This window comes from Felis catus, chromosome C1, assembly GCF_018350175.1.
Source record: "Felis catus isolate Fca126 chromosome C1, F.catus_Fca126_mat1.0, whole genome shotgun sequence".
Taxonomy (NCBI): Eukaryota; Metazoa; Chordata; class Mammalia; order Carnivora; family Felidae; genus Felis; species Felis catus.
In genome coordinates, this window is record NC_058375.1 from 348,063 (window position 1) to 373,128 (window position 25,066).

General features: G+C 60.7%; 2 protein-coding genes across 8 annotated transcripts; both read right to left on the reverse strand.

Moving 5' to 3' along the window:
• Positions 1 to 1,828: 1,828 nt before the first annotated feature.
• C1QTNF12 (C1q and TNF related 12) lies at positions 1,829 to 6,897 on the reverse strand. Of its 4 annotated transcripts, none has more exons than XM_045034916.1 (8): positions 6,300 to 6,897; positions 3,900 to 4,016; positions 3,707 to 3,818; positions 3,464 to 3,615; positions 2,887 to 3,070; positions 2,589 to 2,679; positions 2,365 to 2,443; positions 1,829 to 2,051 (listed from the first exon to the last, which is right to left on the reverse strand). In XM_045034916.1, the coding sequence occupies exons 1-8, from the start codon at positions 6,462 to 6,464 to the stop codon at positions 1,866 to 1,868; spliced, it is 1,086 nt and encodes a 361-aa protein (XP_044890851.1). In that variant the 5' UTR covers positions 6,465 to 6,897; the 3' UTR covers positions 1,829 to 1,865. The 4 variants fall into 4 exon arrangements, with proteins under 4 accessions (XP_044890851.1, XP_023113679.1, XP_044890852.1 ...); XM_023257911.2 differs by having other exon boundaries at positions 1,829 to 2,008; positions 6,300 to 6,891; XM_045034917.1 differs by having other exon boundaries at positions 2,887 to 2,995; positions 6,300 to 6,888.
• A 2,993-nt stretch (positions 6,898 to 9,890) lies between these two features.
• On the reverse strand, positions 9,891 to 24,935 carry UBE2J2 (ubiquitin conjugating enzyme E2 J2). 4 transcript variants are annotated; one of them, XM_023257922.2, is made up of 7 exons: positions 24,791 to 24,935; positions 20,175 to 20,305; positions 17,804 to 17,844; positions 12,711 to 12,813; positions 12,487 to 12,625; positions 12,059 to 12,139; positions 9,891 to 11,499 (listed from the first exon to the last, which is right to left on the reverse strand). In XM_023257922.2, the coding sequence occupies exons 2-7, from the start codon at positions 20,303 to 20,305 to the stop codon at positions 11,215 to 11,217; spliced, it is 780 nt and encodes a 259-aa protein (XP_023113690.1). In that variant the 5' UTR covers positions 24,791 to 24,935; the 3' UTR covers positions 9,891 to 11,214. The 4 variants fall into 4 exon arrangements, with proteins under 4 accessions (XP_023113690.1, XP_019691550.1, XP_011282698.1 ...); XM_019835991.3 differs by lacking the exon at positions 24,791 to 24,935 and adding an exon at positions 24,633 to 24,759; XM_011284396.4 differs by lacking the exon at positions 24,791 to 24,935 and adding an exon at positions 24,479 to 24,617.
• Positions 24,936 to 25,066: the final 131 nt, after the last annotated feature.

Here is a 25,066-nt window from a genome sequence, read left to right on the forward strand (position 1 = left end):
CCCCAGCTCACAGCGCTCGAAGCTGATTGGCGGTCATGACGGCCCACCCCGGCCCCCCGTGCCTCTGCTCTCACATCCTCAGCCACGGAGGCTCAGCTGGAGACACCACATTCCAGGGGACTGCAGCGAAGTGGCTAATGACCTCTGATTAGGGTGGCAGAGACAGGGGGAAAGACCAGACGGACCAGGAGGCAGGTGCAGTCAGGCGCCACAAACTGGCCCTGGCCCCCTGCCCCCGGTGGGCTCCAAGGGGCTGGCCTGGTTCGTCCTTGTCCTCGCGTCCCCACCTCTCATCTGTCACCCCGTCTGTCACTCTCTGCAGGCTCTGGGTCTCCATCTCTGTCATCGCCGCCCCCAGAGCAGCTCTGGGTATGTGAGACCTGCCCCCTCCCGGACCAGGCTGGGTGGGGGGACTGGCTGGTGTTGAAGGACCTGCGGGAGAGCTCCTGGATGCAGTGAGGCCCCGGGCCCGGCTGAGTCTGGCTGGGTGCTGGCCACGATCCTTCAGTGTCCCCTCCCACTGTGCCCTGGGCAGCCCTGTCAGCCCACAGGCTGTTACCCCCCTATAAACTGGTGCCCACGGCCAAGCCAAGCTTGGCCAGCCTGGTACGGGACCTCGGTCATGGGAAGCGGGGGACGGTGTGTCCTCCCAAGCCTCTGCCTCCCTCGTGTGCCCCTCCTCTCCCAGCCTCCTCACTGGAGACCCCAGGAAGGCACCCACGCCCCACCCCCACAAGCTACCAGAGTATCCCCACTCAGACCAGGCCGGTGCCTGCAGCTGAAGCAGAGACACCCCCCACTCAGCCCCCCAGCCCCTGACGCCGGCCTGGGACGACCAGGGAGAGAGGTGGGGTGGGTCATCGGCCAAGCCCTGGGCTGCACGGGCTGGCGCCAGTCTGGCACCACTGCTCTCCCGCCTCATTACCCAGCAGGCTGCAGGGAGGGTCCCTCCCATGCTCCGCCCCCCCCACACCATGCCCCCCCCCCCACAGGGGTCAGGGTCCCCAGGGGGAGAAGCTGAACAATGGCCCTTGGGCTCCAACCTCTACCTGCCCCGTCCCTCCGTCTACAGGGTGAAAGAGGCCCTTCCCTGCTCAGCCTTGGAAATGGGGCTTCAGGCCCTGCTGCTGCGGACCCGAGCCCCACCTCCAGCCCCCAGGCTTCTGTGGAGGGATCAGGGGCCTCACCTCAGCCCTCCAGGTGGGGCCGCCTGCTGAGGACCCAGGTGCCAACCAGAGATAGTATCTCAGCAGCTCTGCGGAGGCCCAGACATCCCAAGATCAATTTACATTCTTTGGTCTGGGTTTGCCGGAGCCAAGACGGGGTAGGGGTAGAGGGCCCCAGACCCGCAGGACGGGCGGGCACGGCCTTGGCCGCCCCACCTGGGGTTTGCATCCACCTAATGTGGCAGCCACCAAGGAGAAGTGGGGAGTCAGCGAGGTGCCCTGCCGGCCTGGGCCTGGACCACCCTGGGCCCCGCCCTGCAAACGCAGGCGCACTCGGCACCCCAGCGTGGGCAGGAACGCCCTCTGGGCTCACGTGTGGGGTTTGGTGACCTGCACACGCAAGTGCAATCTTGTGTGCGGCCCACACCCGTGGGCTCCCCGCACCTGCCCCACGGGACAAGCGCTCCGCACCCCAGACAGGCACAGCACGCGGCATCTGGCCACCATCTGACCAACTTCTGGTGCTGAACGGGTCTGGGCCCCTGGCCCTTCACGTGTCCACAGACCGCTGCCTCCAAGGCCGGACATGAGGCCGCACGTCCTTCCAGGGCCACAGCTGCGCCCCCCCCACCCCCATGACTACAAAGTGACCAGGCGACAGGGAGGGCTGAGAGCTCTTTATTGCTGTCACCACAGGTTTTACAGAGGACAGTGGGGGGCGGGTGGGGGGCCCGGTCTGGCCCTCACGTGCCCAGGAGCAGGCCGGAGAAGCTGGAGCCACTCTGGATCGTGAGGGCCGTCCCAGAGCCATTGTCCACAAAGATGGAGGCGTACTGTCCGGCCTGCAGACACCCCACAGTGGACGTCACCACCCACGACGCCCGCCTGCCCGGGGGAGCGCATGGAGGGATGAAGCTCAAGCCCCAGCACACAGCACCCACCCCAGGGGTCATCTGGCCGATGCTCCGGGCCTCGGATCCCCCCCCCCTCCGGTGCAGCCCCCCCTTGGCCTCACCTGCACCCACCCCAGGGGTCATCTGGCCGATGCTCCGGGCCTCGGATCCCCCCTCCCTCCGGTGCAGCCCCCCCCCCTGGCCTCACCTGCACCCACCCCAGGGGTCATCTGGCCGATGCTCTGGGCCTCGGATCCGCCCCCACCCCCCCCCCACCCCCCCCCGGTGCAGCCCCCTGGCCTCACCTGCAAGTGCAGCAGACCCTGGACTTGCATGGTGAAGACCCTGCCTCGGCTCTCCAGGCCCGAGATGGCCTCCAGGGACCTGGACAGGGCGCGCAGGACAGGGGTGAGGGCACAGCTGACTGCGGGGCCAGGACCCCACCCCCATACACAGTGCGGTCAACACTGGGGCACCACCCCCCGCGACCGCCCAGCATTCAGGGTGCCCCCTAGGAAGGCCCACTCACATGTGTCGATGACACAGGGACTCAATGCAGACGAGCGCCCGCACTGTGTCCCGAGCCCGCAGCCGTGCCCTGCCCTGCGGCTCCCTGTGGTCTGTGGAGACAGGGCCTGGCCTGCAACAGCCCTCAGGGAGGACAGAGCAGAGAGGGGCGGGGGGGCTGGGACTGGGGGCCTTCAGGACGCACTGTCAGATGTAGGCCGGGGAGCGGCTGAGGGCTGGGGGAGGGTGGCCCTGAGTGAGACCCCCAGGGAGGTGGGGTTGTAGCAAAGGACCCGGGCCTGGGGGCCGGCCCCACTCACCCACGTGCAGGCTGGCAGAAAACTGGAAGATGGCGGTCACTGGGGCTGTGAACCGGCCCGAGGCCAGGCTCAAGCCGGACCCCCGCAGGAAGGCGCCCTGGGCAGTGGGCTGGAGGGATAGCAGGTGAACAGCCAGCTGCAGCGCCTGGGCCCTCATCTTGCACATCCAGCCTGGGGGAGGCGCCTGTGACCAACAGCCGCCACCCCAAGCAGGCCCCAGGTGGGCAAGGTGGGGGGTGACCTACGTGTCTATGCCCCCTGGGCCCCTGGGCACAGGCTCCAGGCCCCAAGGGATGGATGAACCCTCAAGAGCCCCCACCTGGAAAGGTATCCCTGCCTCCCGGCCACCTTGGATCCCACCCAGTCATGGCACACGAGACCTGCTGACCCTGACCTAGGTCACCTCCCCCTGCATGTATGTGCCGGGTGGCTGTCCCAGGCTGGCTGTGAGCACCGCCCCCCCCCCAGTGGTGGGGAGCCCACCCAGCACCACGCACCCCGCTGGCCCGTGCTGGTACATGAGGAAGGCCTACAGCAGATGCCCCAAGAGGACCGGGGCCCCCCCGAGCCCACTCACAGCCTGGAAGCCACGCAGCTCCAGCAGTGTCCTCTCGTCCACCACTGTAGGGCCCTTCAGGCCACAGTGGAAGGCCTCAGCCACCAGCCACCTGCCTGTCCCTTCAGGCAGCAAGGGGCTCAGCAGCCCCAAGAACCGGCGCTCGGTGGCCTCTGCGGGGAAAAGGGTGAGGCAGCACCTCGGGGTCAGTGTGGGGTCACCCCCGGGGCCCCAGGCGGGAAGAGTCAGGGACAGGGGTCTCACCTTTCAGCATCTCCTGAAACTCTCGCAACAGGGCCTCCTGGTTGACTGCTGCACCGGGGGGGCCGGGGGGCCCAGGGGGCCCAGGAGGCCCTGGGGGGCCAGAGAGGCCTCGCTGCGGGGAGGCAGGAGAAAAGTGAGGGTCCTAGTTGGAGCCACAGCCACCCCTGCCCTGGGTTCAGACCCCGGGGCTCACCGACTTCTTGTCCCGGCCCCGGCACCGTCTCTTCGAGGCCCCATCATCTGGCCGCCGGACAAAGTTCAGCCATGTCATGTGGGCATCTGAGAACTCAGGCCCCAAGGCCTCAGGCGGCTGCAGGGCCAGGGAACAGGGCTAGTGTGCTGGCCACCGGGCCCTAATGAGTCCTGCCCTACTGCCCCCAGCGGACAGCGGGGAACCTCAGGGCCCAGGCCACCTTGGGCAGGACTCAGGGTACACACAAGAAAAGTGGCAACGGGGCACCGCGGGCCACCCCTGGGGACCCAGACCAGGATGAGACACAGGACAAGGGCTCGGGGCCTGATATCCAGGCACCGTGGTCTGGGTTCTGTATTAGAGCGACCGTGTCCCCTCCCACTGGACCCTGTTCCCAAGCGGATGGGCACACCTGTGTACACACAAGGCCAGCCCCACAAGTCTCAACAGAGGCCTGGCCCTGGCTGAGGGGGGCAGCAGTGAAGAGCAGTGAGTTCTCTGTGGGGCTTCTCGAGAGTCCCAGAGCCATGCGAAACCAGGGGGAGGACAGGCACAGGCCTTGCTTTGTGTTGGACATGAGTGTGTGAGCTGGTGGCCTTGGCCCCCCAGCCGGCCCTGCTGTTCAGGCTCTGACCCAGGCCACAGCTGGCCAGTCCACCTCACTGTTGGAGCGAGGTTTGGGAGAGAGCCACCACCATGGGGCTCGCAGAGTCCTGGCCGCTCTCTTCGGGCTGACCCAGGCAGGGCAAGCTGAGCAGTCCTGACCCAGGGTCCAGGCCGGCAGTCAGCCCTCAGTCCCTAGCATAGCAAGAGCTAGGCGCCCGGGACAGGTGCCGCCTCCTGACCTGGGAAAGCCAGGGCCTCCTCTCCATAGACCAGGCCAGGTCTCTATCCTGGGGGGGATGGGAAGGGCAGGTAGGGTAGGGTACCTCCCACCCCTGGTCTGGGCCCCACCCAGAGAAGAGAAGGACGCCAAGAACTTCAGAATGTCCAGGAGCGCCTGGGGGGCTCAGTCTGTTGAGCGTCCGACTTCGGCTCGGGTCATGATCTCGCGGTTCATGAATTCAAGCCCCGAGTCGGGCTCTGTGCTGACAGCTCGGAGCCTGGAGCCTGCTTCGGATGCTGTGTCTCCCTCTCTCTGTCCCTCCCCCACTCATGCTCTGTCTCTGTCTCTCAAAAATAAACAAACATTAAAAAGATTTAAAAAAAAAAACAAACTTTGGAATGTCCTGGTTCCTCGCATATCTGGTATCTGCCTGGTCCCCTGGCTGCCACCCACCCTGGCCACGCTTGAGGGACCCAGGAGCCCTGAGAGACCGGTACATCAGTGGCGTCTAGGGGCCAAGGGCTGCAGGAGCAGGGGACAAGTGGAAGATGAGCTCATCCCTAGCAAGAAGAGCAGGAGCTCGTGTCTGGGCAGGGCTGTCCGGGGCACGTGTCCCATGGCAGCCCCCCAACCCACGGAGACCACTCCTGGAATAGAGATTTTCCTGTTTGTCCCCAGGCTGACTCGTGCCAGGCAGGGCAGGGAACGGCCACTAAGCACCTTCCCCTGGGTGACTGGCCGGAATCAGCCCCAGAAGCTGCGGGGAGCCCACTCTTCTCCGGCTCGGCCTGCCCGTCTGGCAAACGGGGCCCCGGGCTCCAACGGGCCGCGTGGGCTGAGAGCAGCCTGGCTGGCCGCCGCAGAGACGCCCTTGGGAGGTGGGAGGCCAGGATCAAAGGCGTGAGGGCTGGGGGGTGGGGAACCTGTCCCAGCAACAGCCTCTCCCTTCCCAGTCCCGCGGCCCCCAGGTGGGCAGCTGCACAAAGCCACCGGGCCTGCTGGAGTCAGCTCCGAGACCCCCTCTGGAGATAATAGGTGCAGGAAAGGTGGAGGACCAGGGCTGAGGTGGGTGCGGGGAACTTTGGTCTCAGAGAGGACCCAGGGCCAGACTGGGGCCAGAGGGACTGCAATAACCAGGAACACAGCCCGTGCCAGAGGCCGGAGAGGGTGCTGGCTACGCAGTGAGCAATCAGGGTAAGGACCTCCAGGAAGCACAGGGTCCAGGCTAGCCTGGGCCTCTCCAGCCACTCAAGTTGTGGGGGACCTGGATTCCCAACGAGGAGTCTAGAACTCCTCCCCACCCACTCCTGAATTAGCAGTTACACCAAACAGCAGCACGTGGAACCTAGGGCTTCAAAGGGTTCACTGTAACCCCTCTGGGAAGTCCCTCTCCTCCCCCGCCCCTTCCCCTGGGCCAGGGGGGCCCCATGGATGCCCCAATAGCAGCCGCTGCAAATCGTGCCCAAAGTCCCACTTCGTGGGGACAGGATGGGGAGGGCTGCAGAGCCGGGGCCCCCCTGAAGTCTACAAAGGGCGTGCACACCCGCACCCACGTGCAACCGGCCCGCACGTACCTTGGGGGAGCCTGGCAGCCCCTCGCTGTTGGACGCGGTGGCGGCGGGGTGCTCGGTGCGCTGGCCGGGCTGCCGTGGCCTCTTGGGCTCCCTCCGCGCCCCGATGCCCCCGAGGAGCACAAGCTGCAGCCAGAGGAGGGCTGCGGCAGCCCGGGCCCAGTGCATGGCGGCCGGCCCGCAGCTCTGGACCTCGGTGATGGCTCAGCGCTGCGGGTGGGGACAGCCCAGTGTGCTCATGGGGGCAGCAGCACAGCCGCACTCAGGGCCCCGGTGCGGGGACACGGCCCCAGGGGGCGCCTGGCTGCTGCCGGTGCATGTGTGCACAGGGTGAGCTGGAGCAGCGGCGGGGCGGGCACGACGACGGCAGACGCGCTCCTGCTCCCTTAGGCTGGGGCCGGCGCCCGCCTCCCCTCACGCGCGGCGCCCTGGCCGCCCGCGCTGCCGCCAAATAAACCCTCCCCTCCTCCCCGAAGCTCCAAGGGGGAGGGCTCACACTCGGCTGGTCCGCCGGCGCCGCCGAGGGCTCCCAGGCCAGCCCGGGGGCGTGGACGGGGCGTTAGCAGGGGCCGCGCCTCCTGCAGGCGCTCTGAGCCTTTGGAAACAGCCCCCCCCCTTCCCCCCCCCCCCCCCCCCGCCCCAAGGGCCAACTCACCCTGGAAACTGTTAACACGAATTCACCCCACCCGCCTCCCAGCTCAGCTCCTGACACCTCACATCCAGCCCCTTCAGGGTGGTGGCCCAGAGTAGGGGAGCCCTCCATCAGGACCAACAGCCCCAACTGCCCTTCCTCCGTATGACCCACCTCACTCGGGCCCCCCAAGCCCTCTACACAGCAACCCCTACCCCAAGGTCCCGGCGATGCCCAGAAGCCTGGCTCAGATCCCACTCCTGAGAAAGGCGGGACCCAGGAAGCAGGACAGCTGACCCACCAGGCTCCCAGCCTTGTCCTGGCAATGGGTGCTGGCCCTCCACTAGCGGGGAGCCTGGCTAGTGAGGGGAGGGCCTGACTGACCTCAGAGCAAAGGCACGGTGGGTGGCCCCGGCCGCCCCAACGTCCTTCTGCCCCCTCCTCTTCTTGGGGCACGAGGCCAACCGTTTCTGCCTGAGGGGCTGCCCTCACCCAAACAGGCCTCTGGACCCAAACAGGCCTCTGTGCTTCTGATCATCCTGAGCCAGAAGGGGAAAGGGAGCGGAGTCCCCAGGCCTTTGCACCCCAACCTGGAGGTCAGCACAAGTGTGAGCCCCTGGGTGGCCGTGTGGCGCCAGAGGAGCCAGTTCCCTCCACAGCTGTCCGCCCAAGGAGAGGGAGCTCGGGATCTCCCCTCAGCTGGACCTGAGCAACAGTGGGCGGGTCCCCAGGGAGAGCTGGGACCCATCCTGAACCACCTCCAGGGTGCACGCCACGGGCAACGGGTCCGCCAGGGCCAGCTCAAGCCAACAAGCCGCACAGACTCACTCGCCGCGTGGTGAGGGCCTGCGTGGGGACCGAGGCTAGGACGCGTCAGAGCCATGGCTATAGCCCCCGCAGGAGCTGCTGCTTGCAGCCCGGCCTAGAGGAAGGTGGGGCACACCGGTCCTGGTGGAGGAGTCCTCCAGGCACCCCTCAACTTCCCGATGTCTGCCAGGAATGCTGAGGCGCCGAGACAAGCCTGGTGGGGAAGGTGTGAGGAGTGTCCGCCCAGGGTCATCCGTCCCCTCTGCTGGCTCAGGCAGAGACGGTCGGTCACCTCCAGGGACAACAGAGGCCGGCTCTGGTGAACTCTGAGCTCACGACTGGGAGCCTCAGGTCTCTTGGGTGTCCAGCTGGTGAGCTCCCAACGCCCGGGTCCTGAGGAGGGCGCCAGGTCCGGGGGGGGGGGGCGCCGCACTGCAGAAGATCCCCTTGTGCCCTGCCCCGTGGAACCCCAGATGTGCCCTGCACCCAACACCGGGTCAGGAAAGGTAGCCAGGAAGACTCCTCCTGAGCTGCCAGACCCCCCTTCGCAGGCTGGGTACCTGTGCTCCCATCAACTGCATCCTGACAGTTTGATCCTTCGAGGCTCAAAAGTGCGTCACCGGAGTGCCATCGGCAATGCGCCGTCTCTGGCTGCCGTGTGGACACTGCCAGCTACACCAGCCTCCGGCACGGTCCTCCTAAAGGCAGGCCAACAGCAGAGGGTCTCTGAAGCAGGATGGGGGAGCCACGTGGCAATGGGCCTCAGACAGGTCCAACCATGCCTGAACCATGAGCTCTGCTCCCATCCCAGGCACCTTGAGAACAAGCAGGAAGCAGGAGCCACTTCCTCGGCCCGCTGGTCCAGCAGTCTCGGCCAAGTCATGCTCTGCGGGAGGTCACTGCCCCCTTAGACTTGGGTCCAGTGTCAGGGAACCAGCTCTCTGCTTTCAGTGCCCCCTCCCCCACATCCCACGGGTCCTCCCAGGGCCCAGCGCCCCCAGTGAGCATGGGGGCTGCCGGGAACCACCAAAGGGACCCTGCCCTCCAGTGTCCACGCCTCACTGCCGCAGACATCAACTGCCTGCACAGGGGAGGCTCAGGCCAGCTGCCACACAGCCACAGCCCAGATGCTGGGTGCCGTCCCTACAGCGGGCTGCCTGAAGTCATGCCCTTGGCACCGGGAGGGCCGCTCCAGCCTCAGCCCAGACCTGTCGGCTGCCTGGCAAGTTTCTTGGGGGAGAAATAAATGTCGGGTATGCCCTTCTCTGGGACCACAGGGCACACCTCCGGGACTGTTTCACCGGCGTCCATACAGGACCAGTTTTTTGGGGGGCTTCTCCCCCTGGATCCAGAGACTTCACAGCACGGCTTACACTCAGGGGTTCAGCCGGGCCAGCTGGGGAAGCACACATCCAATGGGTGGCCAAAGGGGGTCCAACTGCCCTCCACCGGGGACCCCACACAAGAACGAGGGGCCAGCGATTCCTCCGAGAGGGAGCAACACGTGTAGCCCCACAGGACAAGTTCATCTTTGTTTCTTAATTTTTATTTATTTTAAGCAATCTCTACACCCAACGTGGGACTCAAACTCACAACCCCAAGATTAAGAGTCGCACGTTCTTCCGACTGAGCCAGCCAGGTGCCCAAGTGCATCTTTTATCTCGGGTCACTTCAGACAGCACACCGCCTTGGACTCTTGGTGAAGGCTCTGTACTGCACGGATCTACCTCTACTGCTGACAAAGGGTTTTTGATAGTTGAGATTTCGCATACAGCAAAGAAATAACCCGCGTCGAGTAAAATGTTTGCTAAGCCATCTACCTCCTCAAAATCCTCAGGAAACACTAAGTGTTTGATCAGATGCCCACCTCCACAGAAGCACCCTTGAGCCAGGTGTGGACAGAGGGCAAGGCCCAGCATCCAGCACAGCAGAGCCGCCACTGCCCAGCACTGCCCACGCAGGGACCCAGGCCCAGCAGCATTGCCACCAGGGCCCGCGGTTATTCCTGGGGCACCACCGAGCTGCAGATGCGGCAGCTCCAGCCCCCCCACCCCTCACAGGCCCAACCGCTGGCCTGCCCATGGGCTAGCGGCTAGCCGGGCACCGGGCTGAGACGGACTTGCATTTCCGCCAACAGAGACTCAAACGGCACAAAATTTAGGAACAAAGATATAATGAAAGATTTTTTTTCACACGAGTGGGTTAAATACACACAAGTGGTAAATTATAGGGCAGTTTTAAATAAACTGATCAAAACCCAAAGTCGAAGATGTACAAGTGCATGGCTGCACCTGAAGCCCCCTCTGGCCTCTGGAGTGAAATCACAGCACCTCAGCCCATGACTCACAGACACAGTGCTTCCAAATAACGTGCAAGGGAAACGATCAAGCAGGCGCTTAACGGAAGACATCAGCGACCCAGGGAGCCTGCTTAACCCCGCCAGCCCCGCCCGCAACTCAGGCCAGTCCTCCCGGGGCAGCCTTCACCTCCTCTTGATGCCCAGTTGCGTGTGGTCTTCTAGGGGAAGAGCCCACACCTGACAGGGAGCAGCTGTGAAAAGGAACACAGGAGCCTATCTTCAGGGTACACCGAAGATCTGGGCCAAGTGTGAGGGGAGCCTGTCAGGTGCAGAACTCCATGGGGCTGCTGGGGTCAGAGGAAATGTCCTGTGGGTACCAAAGGTCACCCCTGCAGTAGCCAGGAACCTGGAGGTGGCAGTGGGGAGCCCAGCCTGGCATAGGTGTGGAGGAAGGCGGGGGGGGGGGGGGGTGTAAAGTGAAAGCAGCCTTCGGGACCGCAGAGGATAGGGTGGCTCTTTGAACAAAGGACGCCACCTTGTGGTCAGACATCAAGCGGATGTGGAATTTCAACTTCAGCAAAACAAGAACCCACTTTCCTAGGAAGGATTGCTTCTTTCCAAGAGAATGCAAACACGTTTCAAACGCTGAGGCCAAACCCCCACGTCTCCTGGACCCCCGTCCGTGGCCATCCTTGGCCAGCCCCTGAGCCCCCTGGCCAGGCCCCTGGGCCCTCTGGCCAGGCACAGCTGTGGGAACTGCTCCTGCCTGGTGAGCCAGGGCTCCACTGGACCAAGAATTGCACGCAGAGTATTTGCTAATCGAGTTTTGTATTTTTAAGTGACCAAATCTAGTAAAATGAAAAACAGGTTTACTAAAACAGGTCCGAAAGACGATACAGGAGATTAAGCTATAAAACCAAAGCATGAGGTCCCTCCTCGACACCCAAGCTCCATGGTTCCCAACAGACCCCAGGGCGAGGACAGGGAGCTGAGAATCTTGCACCTCCTCTAAATCCAAATTACACGCTTTGGTTTTTGTTTTCCTTTTAAAGGTTTTTAAAAAGCTAACCCCAGAAGTCAGGCAGGTCCACCCTGCGCCTGGCGGCACGTCCAGCCAGCCCATGGCGAGCTCGGGCGCGGTGCCCTCGGTTCGACCACCTCTGCCGGCTGTGGCGCGGGGCTCACTCCTGCGCTATGCTTCTCAGCACGTACTTGACCGTGTAGGCGAAGGCTGCAAACCCAACTATAACAAACAAGTTCGCCAGGGCGCCGCCCAGGAGTCCGTGGTGCCGGTTGGCCTGCTGGAGGCCCGCGAGGTGCGGCCCGGCCCCCGGCGCGTGCCCGTTGAGGAGCTGAAGCCCATTCTGACCGTGGTGTGTTTCCCCGTCTGGAACCACGTCTGGTAAGGGGAGAGCCTGGGGTCGGCTACTGAGTTCATCTTGAGCTTTCTGTTTTTGTTTTATTTCCTAAGATAAAAACAGAAAGGAACAAGGCTTGGTCGAAATAAACTGCTTCCTTTAGGACAAGGGAGGGTCCTAAGATCCACCACAAAGATCCTGCCTGGGAGGCCAGTGGTCACCGGCCCGACACTCACCCCTGGAAGCGGGAGGCGCTCTTAACTCTGTTTAACAGATGAGGGGACCCAGGGACTCGTCAAAAACACCAAGCCTGCGCCGCTCAGGGCCTAGACTGAGCAGGTCCAAGCGACACAGAATCACTGTGGCCTCGACCTGGGTGCGGCCTACCCTGCTCCAGAGCGAAGATGAGGGTTCACGCCAGCCCCTCTGAGCAGGCCCTTCCCCACAGCCCAGCAGCCCACCCGAGGAGCCCTGCGCCCTGAGGAGGAGGGCAGGGCTGCACCTGCCAGTCAGCACCTACAGGTGCGTGTGAGAACAGGCGCCCTGTGTGCTGTGTGTGTGCAGCAAAGGGACACACAGCAGCACAGTTCTCTCTCCGGAAGAATCAAATCTGGAAGTGCTCCTGGCGAGGGCATCGCAACACGGACCGCCAGCATCTGTGCCTTACCTCCACGACTTCAGGGAATAATTCACAGAAGACTTTGTCTTTTAAATTAAACACTAAACTTTGTGCCGCCAGCTGTCTTTTCTAGGAAGAAACAGAAGGGAAATATCAGCCTGAAGATTAATTTCAACTCTTTCACATTCTACACACATTTTATCCTCAAAAGCTGTTGTCTTCGTGTTGCTGAAAGCACTCGATAAACTTGCCGTTCACCACAAACTAATTCAGCCTCATCAAGGCTTATTCGTCTTTCACTATCATCAATTAACGACATGAAACTTAGTTCCCACTTAGACGATAAGAAAATAAAGACCAGTCGACAAGGACCAGACACCGTGCTGTCCCTGGAGGGAAGCCCGGCCTGCTCTTCCCACTGCCGAGGACATGCGCGGGAGCCCCCCAACATGCGAGCCGTGCTCTCCACCCCTCACCGTGAAGTCCGACGTCTCTATACTGCCCAGGGTGGGGCCCTTCTCCACCATGAAGCTAAGGAGCCCAGTCAGGATGGTGGAGACGGACCAGGCCGGGTTCCACGTGTCTGGGTGGAAATCCGTGATGGAAAGACACAGCCTGCAAGACAGGGACCCACTCAACAGAGCACACACACTCGTCATGACCACATTCACACTTGAGAAGCACGGCAGAAATGCCTTACCTTGTATTGCACTTGAATCTTCCATTGGGTGTTATCATATAAATACTAGGAGGTTTAAAAGGAAATTCTCTGGGAAAAACTAGTTTTCCATGGTAATAGCCACCTATAGCAAAACAGAGAAAGAGCCTTGTCACGGTCTACAGCGCACCCCCTGTGGGGGCAGCCCCAGGCACCAAGCTCCGCTCCAGCCCTCAGGCTGGTGCCACGACCCTCAGTCTCCCACTCTGCCCCCACCCTGCCAGCGCCGCCCCCCTCATCCCGGGCCCAGCGGCTGACCACCCCCGGAACACGAGCATCTTGCTGGCAGTCTCACTGGGGGCTCATGACCACAAATCAAGAGTGGCCCTTGCCCCACATGCACAACCCTGCTCACCCTTCCCGGGCCCCCTGTCACTGAGAACAGAGCCTCAGAGGAAAAGCCGTACCCAGCTCCTCACTGGGTCCTCTCGCCCACCCCTGAGCAGGTCGGCTGAGGTCACCCCTATTCCAGACCCCTCTCCCGCACTCCTGGTCTCTCCTTCTCCACCGAATGACACCCTGCAGCAACCAACTGCCATCATGGGATTCTCCCATCTCAGAAAAACAAAAACCAGGGGCGCCTGGGTGGCTCAGCCGGTTAAGCATCTGACTCCGGCCCAGGTCACGATATCACAGTTCGTGGGCCTGAGCCCTGCATCGGGCTCTGTGCTGACAATGTGGAGCCTGCATGGGATTCTCTGTCTCCCCCTGTCCCTGCCTCTCCCCAACTCGTGCTGGGTCTCTGTCTCTCACAAATGAATGTTTAAAAAAAAAAAACAACAGCACACCTGACCCCACCTCACTCCCCCTCCTGCCAGCCGCTCACCCTCCTTTATGTAAAACCCCTTGAGAGCTACAGCCAGGTCCACCCTGCCGAGGCTCCTGGCCCCACCGCGGTCCCCCAAATCCGACACGGAGATCATCAGAGCCCGCCCCGTACCTCACAACCACGCCCCCTGCCTCCTTGGGCGCCACCCCACCTTGGCTCCCCACTCCCGTCCCACTGCCCCGAGCACTGGCCGCTGGCTCCTCTGGTGCCCTCCCTGACCCCTCACGCTTCTGGCTCCTCAGGTTCACGTGACACGGGGATATCTCCAACTGGCACCTGCACCTGGCCGTCTGGGGCTCCTCCCCCCACTGCTGACCCACGGGCCGACCATCCGGGCGACACTGCCCGGACAGGTCCAAGACACAATACCCATTTCCCTCGAACAGCAACTCCACCCTTAGCCACTCACACCAAAATCTGGGAGGCCCGGCTGCCTCCCTGCCCCCACCCACCGCCATCACCTCACACCTCCTCCACCAGCAAGTCCTGTTGGCCACGCCTCCAAACCGATCCAAACTGCTCACTTGGGATGACCTCGCGGGCCTCAAGGCTCTCGCCCCTCCCTGCCCACTCGGCTCATGGTCCCACGGGCTACCTCACCTCACACCCTTCTCTCGGGGCTGCACCTGGGAGCCTACTGGAAACGCAAAGCCCCGGGCCCGCTGCAGGCAGGCGACACGGGACGTGACTTGACCGGACACCCAGTGATGCGTGTGCACGTGCGTGCTCGCGCAGCGAGGCTTCAGGAGTGCCGCCCTGTCCTCCACCCGGGCCCCCTGCCGTCCCCAGCACCCTGGGTGGGGCCCCACCTCAAGGACCGGGACGCACCACACACGTCTGCTCTCACGCCACTCGGGTCGGGACTCCCCACGTCTCGTACGGATCGTAGCGCCCCGGCCGCCTCACGTGAGTGCCGTCTCCCACTCCAAGCTCTGCCAGGACCGGAGGGATGACGTGAGCGAGTGTCCCCCGTGAGGCCGACTCAACAGCCAGACGGGCCCCCGAGCGAGAAACTAGCACTATGAACGACACTCGAGGCACAGTCGGCCGAAATCGCTGAGAAAAGCCCAACTGGAAAATAAGCAAGAGATACCAACAGGTGCTTTTCTCAAGAGGCAGCAGGCTCGGCCGACGTGCGCTTGGAGCTGGCCGCTCAGGAAACGGCTCCGGCCGCAGCGCAGCGGAGGGCAGGTGGGCAGGAGGATGCGGCCTCGCGGCGAGCCCGTGAACGTCAACACCCACACTGACCCGGCAGCCCCGCCTCCTGCGTCCACCCGAGAGACGCCAGGTGAAAGCCCGCCAACGCCTGCTACCCTCCGAGGGAAGGGCTCGCTCGGCAGGAGCCGCGCAGAGAGGCAACCGCACGGGGAGCAGACGGCTGCCGCACAAACCGGGGAAGCGACCGCAAGGCGGGCGGCGCGCGCCGGACCGCAGACGCACGCAACCCCCACGGCCAGACGTGCAACGTCAAGCGTACGAGATGAGCTCCGGGAGGGTCTGTGGGGGAGGCTCATCCTGAGAGGCAAGGAGGCAAAGCAGGGGACGTGGGAGGGCGGAGCCTCACCCAGAGGTCAAGCCCTTGGGGAGTGCAGAGAAGAAGCGCACGCACCCCCACGCCAGCAGCTCCCACATCCTTCATTCCAAGCGTCCACAGGCAGACGAGCGACGAGCACAGCCCTGACCGAGCCCTGGGGGCGGAAACCCCAGAGAGCACGGTGGCCCCGGAGAGAGGCCAGGGAGGACGGCGCCCGGGAAGGGACGATGTTGCACCACGCACCTCCTCCGCTGAACTGCTTCTGCAACTCCGTTGCAACAACAACAAAAGATCCGTGGGCCACCGCGGTGCCAAGCAGCTCCTGGGTTCTCTGTTCCACTGACCCGCATTTCCCTCCACACTCGGCTCACCGAAGCTCAGGCATCTCAAAGCCAGGCAGACTGACTCCTCCCACTCTGTTCTTGTTTCAACTGCTCTGGGTCCTCTGCCTTTCCGTGTACGTTTTACAATAAAAATCTCAGAATAAATTTGTGTACGTCTACAAAAAACTGTGCCAGGACTTTGACAGGATTGGGTAAAATCCACAGATCGATTCAGGGAGAATCCTCAGCAACACCTGTACCAGCGGGAAGCCACTTCTGAACCGTCAGGATCGGTGTGCCTGGCATCTGCCAGGAGTAGCGTGGGCGCAGAGCCCAGAGCAAGGACAGGCCGAACGGACATGGCCAGGGTACAGAGCCATGAGAGACTGAGAAGGAGGGGTCGGAACATCCAGAAGCCAGAGAAGGAGCAAGTGTGGAGGAAGGAGCCCACACCATCAAAGTCCACAGAACCCCAGACACCGAGGCCGGAGAGCCATCCCTCGGATTGACAATTCAGGGGGCCCCTCATCGACCCCGAGGAGAATGCTCAGCAGAAGGCAGGGCTCCAGAGTGCAGAGTGCGGCCCTGAGCGCAAGAGAGGATGGGCAGCAGGGGAAGAGACAGGAGCAGGTGCTGAGGGGCAAGAGGGAGGCAGGCAGTGGAGGGAGAGAAGGCTAAGGAGGGGGAGAGAAAGAAGAAAGAAGGGGAAGGAGGAACAGCGGAAAAGCTGGTCTCTGAGGAGACAGCCTGAAGGCCACGACCAGCAGGGAGATACACAGGGCAGGACCACACATAAAGAAGCCCTGGTGACAGGGTTGGGTCTGGGGGTTGGGGGTGGGAGGGGGGGTCTCCTGCGGTCCCAAGCCCTGCAGCCTCCACTCGGGGCCTGCCCTTTCCTCCCCCTGCCACCTCCACCCCTGTCCAGGTTCACTTCCAGCAGCAACAGGCCTGGTTACAAAATTACTAAATGTTCACAATTTTTTGGAAAAATATTATAACTATTAAAAAAAAAAAAACTTAAAATCCCACTTGTGAGAAAGAAAACATGCTCATTCCTAGTTAGAAATACACATGTATTTAACAAGTATTTTTTTTTTTTAATGTTTATTCTTTTTGAGAGAAGGAAAGATGGAGTGCAAGTGGGGAAAGGGCAGAGAGAGAGGGAGACACAGAATCCGAAGCAGCTCCAGGCTCTGAATTGTCAGCACAGAGCCCGACATGGGGCTCAAACTCACGGACCGTGAGATCATGACCTGAGCCGAAGTCGGACACTTAACCGACTGAGCCACCCAGGCGCCTCCTTAACAGGCATTTTAACTACGACCTGTCCAGGCTGCCCTGAAGCCCATCTGCCGCTGCTTTTCTAGGAACCCCACCACAAGCCCATGAACCCCACACCCCGCTGCTGGACACTCGGGCGGCCCCCAGTGTGACACTATTAACACACCCACCCTACAGAAAGGCTTCTGCACCTGTTTCCCCAGGACACGTCTTCCCAGAACAGAGACTCCTGTGTCAAAGGAGAGTCCTCATGAAGCTGGTGACACCTTCAAGAGAGCCAGGCCAGTTCCACTCTTAACCACCCGCCCACACCCACAGCTTTCCCCTCATGGTCCAGAGCAGTGGGTCTCGAATGTGCTTCTCCAGCAGCCGGACTCTTTTCCAGTGAAATCGTACGCAAAACCCCCATGTGGAGGCAGACGCCACTCAAAGTGAGGACCCAGTGGCTGGAGAGCCGAAGGTACAGCCCGGCCACAGCTCTGCCCTGGGCTTGCCCCACCACGGCTCATCCCTCGACCTGGCCTAAACCCTGAGGCTGGTGCCAGGCTCCCTGTAGGCCCCCGACCCGCTGACTGAAAAATCCCAGGTCTACTTTGTAAATGACACCAGAGGACACTGGGCAGCATCACCAGGTCAGCCCCGGCAGAACAAGGAGAGCAGAGGTGCCCGGCTGTGCCGGGGCAGACCCTGCACCCTCCCCGTGAGCCTCGGGGCCCCATCCACACGAAGGGGCTACCACGTGGCTCAGAGGGCTCGGCAGAGCGAGTGCTCGACAACCACGGCTGGCTTTCTTTCCCGACAACATTCGTGCGGGTCTGAACACAGCAGGAGAAAACGGCTGCACGGCACGGCTTACCAGGTCTGTCTTCCGGCTCTGGCCCCACTCACGTCAGAGGCTGGGTAACCTCTGAGACTCACAGAAAGCCCCTGAAGACTAAACCGCTTTAGGATCTGAAGCAACGGGGACGGACTCCAAGCAAGTGCAATGTTACTAACGGACATGCAGACTAGAGCGTGAGTCACAGACACGAAGTGCTTGACAGGAGAGGTCTGTTCAGAAGACAAAAAGGTCTCTTGTTCCCCTCGCTCAGATTGAAGACTGGCTTACCTTCATAAGGAGTCATCTCTGGGCCTCGGACCACATAGTGCCTGAGGGAGAGAAGAAAATGAGCTGGCTTTAGGGACGGCAAACACTCCGAGTTCCGAGTCCCTCCGCGGCCGGGGTGTGGGGTCCAGCCGAAACCAGACGTGCGAACGTCCCAGGCGAACTTGTGCTGTGGTCTACGCACTCCTAACGGGGTCTTAGGAACTGTATCTTTCACGTCCTCCGCAAAGTACTTTCGTGCCTGCAACACCTAAGAAACTAACACTCTCTAACCATGAAAGTCCAGTAACAAATTTTCAAATGCTAATTTCACACACATTCTTGAGATGTACTTAGAAACTTGCACTTCTCAGTGTGCCCAAATATCACGAAGTAGGCCAAGCGGGGAACGGCTGGTGACATGAGGTGGCTCTGTGTCCCCCAGTGTTGATGTTCTAGAAGAAGCAGACGTGTGACCTCAGAGCAGCTGGCCTCACGCAGGAGAACAGGGATACCTGTAACTGTCACTGAAGTCCTCACACAGAGCCCAAGCCCAGGTGGACCCACGTGCTTCAGACCACGAGCGGCGGCACTCACAGATTCCACTCTCCCATGCAAATAAGGAGCTTCGGCCGCACGTCAAGAGGTGCGTGGACTTAGGCATTTTCAAATATAAGAGAAAAGCACAAAAGGGAACGTAGAGCCAATCAGACACAGCTGTTAGCACGTCACTAAGCATCCCTTCGGAAACCCCTCTTCCCACAAATGCCACTTGAACGTCGTGGATGAAACACATGCCAGCTGATATGTTTTACTCCACAAACACTGCCATCCTGTGTTGGTGGACCAGGAACAAGCCTCAGAGCTTAAGCACGTGACACACCCAGGAACGTGGCCTTAATTTGTCACTGCTCCCAATTCCGGGGTCCAGTTTGGGAACACTGGGTAGGGGCAGCGAGCAAGAGCAGAGAGCCCAGCAGCCTGAGTGGCCAAGCAGCACGGCACTCGGGGGACACCCCAGCAGGTGACAGAGCCCAGCCAGCAGGCCGGACACGACTGTCCCCAGCCAGTCTGGGAACTGGATTCCAGAGTGGGGAGAGGGGCTCACCACCCTGATGCAACATAAACTGTTTATGCCAACGATACAACATGGATCGTGCTAGAAGGAAGCCAGCCTCCCTGCTGGGGGTCTGGAACACTGGGAGGTGCCGGGCAGAGGCACGTGACCTGCTCCAACTGGCAATCTTGCGTCCTGGGTCTCTGATAGGCTTCCCTGGGGGACAGCACCTCATGTGTGTGGTCACAGCAGGGCTGGGGGGGCTCGTGTCGGTCTCCTATGGACTCCGACTCCAGCACACTGTCTGTCCCTTTGCTAATTTTGCTGGTTTTCCATGGAAACAAATCTCAGCGATCGATCCTCCTTGTGAATGACTGAACCTGGAGATCTGAACTCACAGGCAGAGAGAGGCTCCCCAAACAACGAGGACGACCCTGAGACTGCTGTGGGAGCTGTCCCTCCATCTGCCAATTCAGGCGGGCGGGGAAGCTCTGTTGTAACCCCAAAGCCTCAGTCCCGCGCGGCCCTTTTCACCCTGAAAACCCTCCCTCACCTGCCAGAGCAGCCCCTCCTCCCCAAGCTGAGGAAGGTAGATCCAGAACCCGTGAACACCTGTCCAAACACCTGTCCAATCCAAAAAACAGCTTTTAACTCAGTTTAATTCCTTTTCTCTGGACAAAATACCCTTCACGCAGAAAATGCTTACTATCTCAACCCTACACTTTACTTCCCACAGAACCGATAAATCTGGTAAGGGCAGCATTTCCGTAGAAGCACGTAACCTCCTAAGGCCACACCTGAGCACAGCCTGAAAGTCACTATGTAGCAAGTGTGCGTGAGGCTCAGAGCCTGTTACGGCGGCCAGGGCTACCAAGCACTTGCCCCAGCCAGCGCCAGGAACCCAAGCATCAGGGCCCCTGACCCTCTGTCACAAACTCTCTAAGACAGGACAGGCCACTCTACAGCACCAAGACGCAAAGAGCAAAAGGAGAGTCTAGAAATGCAACTTCTCCACCGACAGCCGTGAGACCTATGACGTGCCCCGAAGCCTCCCCTATGGATCCCACAGACCCACCTGAGAGGCGCTTCCCAGCGTGCTCTCTCCAGACCCAGGGGACAGAGGTCAAGGAAGACCTCATGGTGGCCCCAGCCGCCGCCCATCAGGAAGACAACCAGGCCTCATCCGTAGGCCTCAGCCTGCCCGTGTCTGAAAGCGGTACAGACAGACGCACCCTTCCCAATGCCACGACAGGACAGGAGCACCAGGGCCTCCCCATCAAGCGAGCAGAGAACCCAGGTGACAGTCGGCGTGGGGTGAATGGTCACGTGGAGCCTTACCATTCAAGGATATTGGAAGGGAGGGGCTCAGCACAGATGTAAGGCACCGGGTCCTTCTTAATGCGAAGATAGTCCTGTTTCAGCCTCTGGGTCGCTGTCGTCGGAGCTCTTTTATTGCTGCTGCTGCTCATCTAGGGAAAGCAAACGTCTGTTTCCAAAGAACGACAGACACGCCCTGCCTCCTCAGCCACAGACAGCTTCAACAGTCCCACGAGGTTAAGCCCAGCCACCCAGAAGCCAGGCGTGCGGGCTGTCCTGACTTGCCGCCCACCCCCACACCAGCAGGACTCGACGAGTCTCCTTGGGGGTCTGCCCCCCACAACCTTCGTTTATGTGACACCAGGTCAAAGATAAAAAACGAAACAAAACCAAAGTCCCGCTTCCGTCCTCAAAGAACCTACCCGGGAGAAAGACCTCGAATTTAAAGGGTCCTAAGGACCGGTGTGCTGAGGCCAGCATGGCCTGGTGCTCCTGCGCTCTGTGCTAATGAAATGTTTACACCACAGAAATCAGGATGCACCCCAAACCAGCCCCCAACAAAAGCCTGTTGTTAAACATTTTCCAACATATCTACTACTGCTCAAAAGTTAATGGGAGAACGGGGGACCTGGGTGGCTCAGTTAGTTAAGCATCTGACCCTTGATTCGTCTCAGGTCATGATACCATAGTGTGAGCCCCACTTAGGATTCTCTCTCTCTCTCTCTCTCTCTCTCTCTCTCTCTGTGTGTGCCCCTCCCCCACCTGCATGAGTGCTCTCACAAAATTACTTTAAAAAAAAGTAACTAAAAAACAAAATGGATGGGAGGAACAGGGGAGACTGGAGAAAGATGGGGGGGCCCTGAAAGTCTGACATTCACACTGGGAAGAGGCAAAAGGAGCACCCTCCTGATCAGAGCTAAGGACACGGGTAGAGGCTTCAGACAGCATCACGGGTCCAGGGAAGGGCACTGGGCCACTGTGTAAGGAGCCACAGCACAGTCAATGGTGGCTGACAAGGCTGACCAGGGAGGCAAGGCCACGCAGCCAATAGCACTGCACAAAGTTTTTAGGTCCAAGTCTTAAGAGAGACCAGCTTTTCTGTTGGATCACTTGGGACAGGTTAGCAGAGCTTGAAGGGGACAGCATGAGACAGATGAGATGGCACGGGAGGGACCGGACAGCACTGAAGGCCGAGGACCAGGAGTGAGGTCACAGCCATCATTCAAGAGAAGAAACGGCCTGGCTCAGGGGGTGGGGGGGTGGAGCCCGGGACACCTCAGTGATGCTCGGAGGCAGAGGGGAGTGATGGTGAGAGAGAAGACAGAGCTCCCCACCCTCACAGGCATTGGAGCAGCTCAGCCTGATGTGCTCTGCATGCAGAAGTTTCCCCTAAGACAGCAAGGCAAAAAAGTTCTGCTGCTAAAAATAAAGTGTGAAAGCTGCCAGTCTAAAATATGATAGAGACAGAGGACACATGGGGGTATGCGGGAATGGGAAGGGACAGCAGCTTCCAAGCTAGAGTGGTGGCAGGTCGAAGCCATGCCTGTCCTGCTCTCCTCCACGCCACTGACGCTGCCACTCAGCCATCTCAGGCCATCTTGCCAGCACACTGGACATCAGCGGCCAGGATCTCGACCCTGACCTCCAGCCTGCACAAACCTGAAGTCACTCTCCGCCCCCCATCATCTCCACCTCAGGGCCTCTGCTTGCTCATTTCCCTGGCAACAGCCACAGCTCCTTCCGATCCGTCAGGTCAGAGGTCTCTGGACTCCTGCCCCTTTGCTGGCTCAATTCCCCTCAGAGCACTAAACCCACTGCACTACAGCAGGGGCTTGGTGTGCGTCCCACACCCCAGGGTCTGCAGAGTGGTCCTCCTGCACACGTCATTGCCCACCCTTTCCTCCTGTTCCCACTCCACTCACCCTAATGCAGGGTCGTACTACCTCTCCCATCAAGCACCCCAGACTCGCCACTGGCCCCCCAGCTTCCATTCTCCCCTTTTCAGTCCACCCCGTACACTTAAATCAGATTAACTTTCTCCACCCACAGTTCTGATCATAGCATTTCAAGATCTCCCCACAGCCAAACAGACAAACTACAACACCTCCCCCTTCCTGCCAAGCCCCCGACAAAGAAGCCCAACGAGCCCTCCTAGTGTCTGACTCCCAACCCCCTCCTCACCCTAACCCTACAGCTGTCTCTCAGCCTGGTCTCTACTGGCAGAAAACCCACCTGTGCCCTTCCTGGCCTAGCTCAAAAGCTAAGTCCCTCAAGAGCCTCCCTCATTTCCCTAGTCAAATGCCCCCACAGGCCTCCCTGCGACCCAGCTCCACACCACACAGGTGCCCTCCAGGCGCCAGCAGGAGCAGGAGCAGGAGCAGGAGCAGGCTGCAGACAGCCTGGGAAGGGAGTGCTCTCCCGAGCAGCACTGCCCCCAAGCTCCTGGCCAAGCCAAAGGGGCCAGGTGGCTCACCTCACCGGAAGCAGAACTGCCACACTGGACTTGTTGGGTGTCTTTTACATGTTCACCCTATGGCTCAGCCGGTTGAGCATCCGACTTTCACTCAGGTCAGGATCTCGCAGTTTGTGAGTTCGAGCCCCGTGTCGGGCTCTGTGCTGACAGCTCAGAGCCTGGAGCCTGTTTCAGATTCTGTGTCTCCCTCTCTCTGCCCCTTCCCCGCTCATGCTCTGTCTCTGTCTCTCAAAAATGAATAAACATTAAAAAAATTTTTTAAATGTTCGCCCTAAAATTAACACTCTGTAATACGCAAAAAATTCCCTGGGCAATTCAAATACCACCGTGTTTGTGCGTAATTAGGTGGCAAGGCTGGGTGCTTAATGAAGCTTACAGGACAGACACACAAAATAAGTAGATCCTGCCTGGTCAGTCACAAACTTTTCGCTCATTCTTGCTCTCAAAAGTATCAACTTTTTTTTAAGTTTATTTATTGTTGAGAGAAAGAAAAAGCACAAGTGCAGGAGGGGCAGAGAGAGGTGGAGAGAGAGAGAGAGTCCCCAGCAGGCCCCACGCTGTCAGCGCAGAGCCCGATGCGGAGCTTGAACCCACAAACTGAAAGATCATGACCTGAGCCAAAGTCGGGCGCTTAAGCACCCAGATGCCCCTCAAAAGCATGTTCTTTAAAGTCACATTTATGATTCAACTACTCAGTTCAGGACAAAGAAAAAGCTCCCTGAGGACCCCTCCTTCGTCCCACTCAGTGCCCTCAGGGGCCCCTCTGGTCTACGGCACCTGCACAGACCCGTGAAGCAGGTCTCAGGTTCCCTGCAAATCCCCACAGACGGGGAACATGAAAAGCGTTATGCTGAAAGAAAAAGGGTGCAACATGAAAACAAATGGCAGGAGTACAGTGTCAGCACACGGGAGGTAAGGGAGCGCTGCCTGAACCAACGCCCGGCAGGCCGCGAGTCCCGCCAGCCTCACACGGACACACCTGTCATCTGCCCAGCACCCAAACACCCTGCTCCTCTCTTCTCCGCACCTCTCTCCCACTCTGAGTAAGCGTAATTCAGGTGACAAAGTGGCATGAGACCTTGGCCTGACCGACCAGATGGGCACGTGACACTCCCAAGCCCGAGCCTTTCACGGAAGTCTCTCCTTTCTCCACCAGGATTGCTTCACAGGCTGGATAGGGGCCCAGGGCCGGTGGAGACAGTCCCACTACCACTCAGGCACCTGCCACACAGGTCAACACTTCAGAAAACAGCAGACTGCTGACTGCAAGCCCGAGGCACCATGCCCGAAGTCTACACAGCAAGTGTTCCAACGATGCTCCTTTCTACTAAAGCCAGATTACACCAAGTCTCACTGACCTGGAACAAACACAGTACCCACCTGGCCCATCGCTGCGCTGTGTTCTCACGCACTTAGTAGCTCTACTCCCACTAGGCTTTACCCCTCTTTGGCTGTTCCATGCCTGGGCCCAGAAAGTGGCTGGGAACTGGACTTGAATTAAATACAGACCAGCTAGGTGGCATCCAGTGAAAAAGGAGCTACAAGTTCACGTCTCTTGAAGCTGAGAGGGTGCAGGTAACCGGCAGAGGTGGAAAGTGGGCCGGCACAGAGGAGGAACTGGCCCAGGGCCCAACGTGAGCGCTAGTCGGCAAGGCCCACGGTGGAGCCAGCCGACTGGAGCTTCCCAGTCTTACGGCCTGAATTTTCTCTCAGCTACTACCCCAAGAGACATAACCCTAAGGACACTCATTCCTGCTGGAATTTACGGAACAGTTTGGGTACTGATTACGGGTGAAGCGGCGGGCTCGATGGCAGCCACCCCAACACCAATTCCCAGGATACATTTACAAACCAAGATCTATGCCGGCTAGTCCTGGAGGTGCCCGCAAGCGTGCCACTAACAGGAGGGCCTTCCGTGGGAGCCCCAGCCGTGAGGCCAACCAAATCCCCAAGCTGGCCGCAGGACCACCCCGGCCCGGAGCCCCGGGCGCCCCGCCGTAACCGACCTCAGGTTCCGCGCACGGAAGCTCCAGGCCCGGGCCCCTCGAGCGGCAGATCGAACGGCGACAAGCCCCGCGGCGGCCCCGCACCCTCCGCGCGGGCCGGTTCCAGCGGGGCGGACGCGCGGCCGAAGCCCCGGTTCAGGCCCGCGCCGCTGGCTCACCTCTCCCCGTCGCCGCGCGTGGGCCGCCGCCGCGCTCAGGCTCGCCGTGGTCGAGACCGGAGCAGGGAAGGAAGAGCGTGGCCCGCGCCGGAGAGTCTCACCGCGCCGGGAGCGAGCCCACCGCACCGCTGCAGCGCCTCCGCCACCGCCACCGCCGCCGCCTAAGCTTGCAAGATGGCCGTTCACGGGGCGGGCGGGGGAACTGTGCTCACCCCCACTTCCGATTCCGGTGCGCCGTGCCCCGGGGTGGCCGCTCTAGCCGGACGGGCGGACGTC